General features: G+C 41.1%; 1 protein-coding gene across 1 annotated transcript; it reads left to right on the top strand.

The window, feature by feature from the left end:
- Positions 1–236: 236 nt before the first annotated feature.
- Positions 237–4,323, top strand: LOC106952857 (interferon-induced protein with tetratricopeptide repeats 1-like). Its single transcript, XM_015041234.1, has 2 exons — positions 237–759; positions 2,108–4,323. Exons 1-2 carry the CDS (start codon positions 755–757, stop codon positions 3,402–3,404), a joined length of 1,302 nt encoding a protein of 433 aa, XP_014896720.1. The 5' UTR covers positions 237–754; the 3' UTR covers positions 3,405–4,323.
- The last annotated feature ends 672 nt before the right edge of the window (positions 4,324–4,995 follow it).

Raw genomic sequence — 4,995 nt, forward strand, 5'->3', positions numbered from 1 at the left:
CCCCAGCAAAAGAAACAGCATTCACTGCTCATGAACTGTTCAGTTGTCTTACTTTATTTCCATAAATAAATTAATACAATAATAGATTTGTGATAAAACAAGTTTTGTGTAACAGCTGAATATGTATGTAGTCATATTTTTTATTTTTTTTGCAATGTAAGCCAGATGTAGTAAATTCTAAAGATTTGACCAAAGTCTATGAAAAGTGTATTGTTCTTTAAGTTATAGATGTGTTTATTTACTGAACATAGCCTTTTCATTTTTGACTGTCGCACTGCTTTCTTGTATTTCTCCTTTTTTACTTGGGACTTGGGCTGGAGCTCAACACTGCTGTGGCGATTAAAACAATAAGATGAGGGACCAAACTCTTTGTTTAGTTTGTTTAGTTTTTCCATCTTTGTTTTATAAAATCTAATAGTAAAAACATCCACGGACCAGCCGCCATGTTGGAGCTCTGGAAACAATCCGACCAAAACATGACGCCAGAAAACCTGCTGACCCAAAGTTTCGTTTCAGTGCTGAGGTTTCGATCCCGGAAAAATGAAACTTAAGGTTCGTCTGACTGAAGCGACGTCGCTCTTCTTCTCTATAAACTCGCTCTGTCCTGCTTCGCCCGTCACCGCGTGACGTCATCCCGACAATAAACCTCAGCGCGAGCGCCGTGCGACCATTCCGCAGCTGCGCCTCTTACAGATCATCAGAAAAACTCCAGAAGAGACAAAACCTCCAGATCTACAGAGAAAACAGCTGGAAGATGAGGTGAGTGACGAAGTTAATGACAATAACCTCACATTTTCACCAATAATTCCTATTTTTGTATTTATATACTCCGATATAGGGGAGTCAGATGGAGAAACGATAAGGAAAAATTCATTTTATAATTATGTTAATTTATTGTTGTTATTTTTACCAAAGCTAATTATAGAAATACATTGTCTTGGAAGATTATAACCAAAACCATGTGCTACCAGGGCGTAACTTGGCCAGAGGTTTTATCAGGGGTCCATATCCATGGCTTCTTTACTCTGTTTACACATAAACCTGCTTATGTTGGAAAATAGTTAATATATCTTCACAGAACAGCAGAGATGCCTATTGTAGGGAACTTTTACATGTAGTCAGACAGTTATTTATTGTTTAAAATAATAAAAGGTCCTTTAATGCAAATTTCACATTTTCCATGTTTTGATACATTTGTGTCACTGGTGCTTCTAAAAAAAACACTTAATAAAACACTCAGGTATTTAGTCACATTCGATCGGCACTGCTCGGTTATCTAGCAACCCCAGAAGAGCTCCGCTGTCACCTAGCAACTGCAGAAGAGCTCCGCCCGTCACCTAGCAACCCCAGAAGAGCTCCGCCGTCACCCAGCAACTGCAGAAGAGCTCCGCCCGTCACCTAGCAACTGCAGAAGAGCGCTGCCCGTCACCTAGCAACCCCGGAAGAGCTCCGCCCGTCACCTAGCAACCGCAAAAGAGCTCCGTCCGTCACCTAGCAGCTGCAGAAGAGCTCCGCCCGTCACCTAGCAACTGCAGAAGAGCGCCGCCCGTCACCTAGCAACCGCAGAAAAGCGCCGCCCGTCACCTAGCAACCGCAGAAGAGCTCCGCCCATCACCTAGCAACTCAAGCTGAGCTCCAACACATTTGGTCAGCTGGTTTTACCGCTGTATGCGCTGTACAATGGCTGCTGGAAAGAGCAAGTGTTATTTTAGACCTACCAACCAGAAACCACTTGTGCAGGAGACTCCACTTCTGTTTTTCCAAACTGTTTCCACTATCAGCTTATTTGGATTTAAAGTGACAAGAAGCCCTAAAACAAGAATTGAGCAGACTAAAATCTCATTGCCTAAGAATGATTTTGTATATCAAATTTTGTAATGAACATGCTTTGTATAGATAAAAGACCTATCCTAACTTTTTTTTTCAACCATACATTTTTTGCCGCTCCGAGCAGAGAAAGTCAGATAAAAGAAGAAAGTGCAGGAGCAGGAATAGAGAAATGTAAAATTAGTGGAAGAAAGCACAAACGATACTTGTTTTATTTTTAATTCCCACTGTCTAAAGCTCTTTAACTTCATTAATGTTTTGTTTTTATGATTTTTGTCAGTTCTCCTCAGAGTCTGCAGTCCAGACTGAAGGCCTTGGAGTGCCACTTCACCTGGGATCTGGACCCCAGCAGGGGACAACTGTTCCGTATCAGATATGAGCTGGAGGATGTCGGCACTGAAGAGGGAAACGTCTGGCTGGGTCACATCTACAACCTGCTGGGCTTCATCCAGTACAAACTGGGCTCTAGTAAAGACGCCCTGAACCTCTTCAACCGGGCCGCTGAGACCTTCCAGAGGCAGAAAAACGCTGATGAAGGTCCCTGGTTGATGGTGAACTTTGGGAATCTGGCCTGGCTGCACCATCACCTGGGAGAAGATGAGAAGAGTGAAGACTACCTGTCAAAGGTCGACGGCCTGATGAGGAAGAAGAAGGGAGATCTCTATCCAGAGGTCTTAGCTGAAAAGGCCTGGACCCTGATGAGGTTTGATAAAGAGAAGCAGCAGCAGGCTTTAGAGCTCTTCCAGAGAGCCATCCGGATGCAGCCGGACACCGTGGAGTGGCGGAGCAGCCGTATGATCGGTCTGCTGAGCACCTTCAAGCATCGTGACGTGGAACCAGAGCCTGACGTCTGGGAGGATCTAAGGGTAGCCAGAGAAGAAGATCCAGAAAACTTGTACCTCGCTGCCGTCGACCTGAAACAACGAGCCAAGAGAGGTGAGCAAGTTAAAGAGGAAGCACAGGAGTTGTCCGAGAAGATTTTACTGAACCCTGTCAGCAGCTACAGTGGCATCAAACCCCTGCTGAGGATCTACAGACAAATCGAATCCTACGACGATGTGATCGACGTGGCAGAAAGGGCCCTCACAAAGGATCCAGATTCCCGGTACCTGAAGAGATGTGCCGCTCTTGCCTACAAATGGAAGATAGTTTTTTCCAGAAACGGACGCCCAAGTCAAAGAATGTTTGACCGAGCAATCAGCTTGTTGGAGGATGTCATCTCTTGCTACCCTGAGTCTTGTTTAACAAAGAAGTTGGACTTTGCAAGTGTGTGGGCCAAGTCTGGTCGTGGGCTGATGAAACCAGATCAGATCTACAAGGAGTTGCTGCAGAAATCTTTGGATCCTTCAGACCAACAGTGTGTTTACAACTGCTACGCCAAGTACCTCAACTTCGACCGGCAGGAATGGAACAAGTCGATTGAGTATCACATGAAGGCTGCAGCCATTAACCACGAGTCTTTCTCCCGGATGAACAGCATCAAGGCGCTGGAGAGGATCCGAGACCGCGGACGGTCCAGAATGCTCCCAGAGATCCGGGAGTTTCTGGAAAACCTGGAAGGTGTCCAGACTGTGTGAAAGCAAGACTTTCAAAGATCAGATCCAATGATCATTCTGACCGTCTGAATAATATTCTAGTTCTAACTCATAATCACTGAATTTATATCTAATTGTGCATAAATTTAATTACTGGTGTTTTTGCTGTCAGTCCAATCATTTTGCAGGGTTTCCAATAGAGCCAAATTAAAAATAAAATAACCCTTTACATACCGTCTTAAATGCTTTTATCCAATTTTACAATTTAAAAAATGTGTTAGGTTATATATACTTATGAAAATAATTCACTATAGAAATATTTGTTCTTGTAATCTAAAGTGATATTTGGAATCAAAGTTGCATAATCAAAATACATTTACAACTATAAAATACGTTTATAGGTGTAAATCCTACAACTCTACGTTTTGCTCCTTAGTATTACTAATTTTCATTCCTTAGTTGCTGTCGCTAAAAAGCTTCAAACACCAAATGAGAAATAACTTAGAATTATGGGTACATTCACCTGTTTTCATACATTATTCATAGAAGACATTTGTCATCCTAAGTCAGGATTATTTACAGAGTTAATCAGCAAACTTTAATGCGGTCGGCCCATTGCACACTTCGACCACTAGATGGCGTAAAAGCATCTAACAGCAACCTGAGCGTGAGATTAATTCACTATTAGCTTCACTCGTCCATAAGGGTCAAGATTTAATAATCTAGTTTTAATGTCTTTCATAATGCAGCTGATATAATCTGTGTTCACTTTTTATTCTGATGTAAACAATAAAATATAAAGACTTGCCTGTTGTCTGTATAATTAAAAATAATAAACATGACAGCAGTATTTTATTTACCAGTTCAGCCAATCAGAGCTTGCATTGCAGCTTTTCCAGCTCTGCTAACTGTTTAATCTGTTTGTGCTTCAACATTTGAAATTAAAATGAAAATTTAACATGAAACATTTTTGTAATTTTCATTTTACGGGTTTAATCCTGAACAATGATAGCAGAGATTATATTATATTATGAATCCAGATTTTTTTTTCCCTCATGGATCATTAAGAGGAAGATAAGAAACACCAGAACCGCCGATCCAGACAACCTGAAGGCTGCTGTGAAGCAACCGGCCCAACCAGAACCTCAGCAGAACCTCAGCAGAACCTCGTGTCAAACCGCACTGATGCAGAGACAATGAACAGAAAAGCCCAACCCAGGTCTTAGTGGCCTGACATTTCTGTTTAAGAACTAAAAAACAAAAGAATCTGAGCACTTGCGATAAAATAAAATCTGCAAGGTTTACAGAACATTTTTATCCCAACAGAAAATTAATTGAATGTTTTATTTATAAATTAAAACACAAACAGGATTAAATTGAACTTAGTTATATTTCTTAACCAACATTGGTAAAACTTGAGCTCCAGCTCTGCCTTTTAAAAACGATTTCAGCTTCCTAAAAACCAGCAAAAGGCGACGCCAGCCGTATCACATCCATCAGCTTTTCCAATATTCGTTTTATTTCACCTGAAAGGTTCTGTTAACTTAACGCATTAAAACATCATCTTATAACAAGGTTTTTATTTCTGGGATGTTTTCATTGTTCAAAAAAAAAAAAAAAAAAAAAAAAAAAA

This window comes from Poecilia latipinna, unplaced genomic scaffold, assembly GCF_001443285.1.
Source record: "Poecilia latipinna isolate Pla-1442-1.1 unplaced genomic scaffold, P_latipinna-1.0 Scaffold543, whole genome shotgun sequence".
Classification (NCBI taxonomy): Eukaryota; Metazoa; Chordata; class Actinopteri; order Cyprinodontiformes; family Poeciliidae; genus Poecilia; species Poecilia latipinna.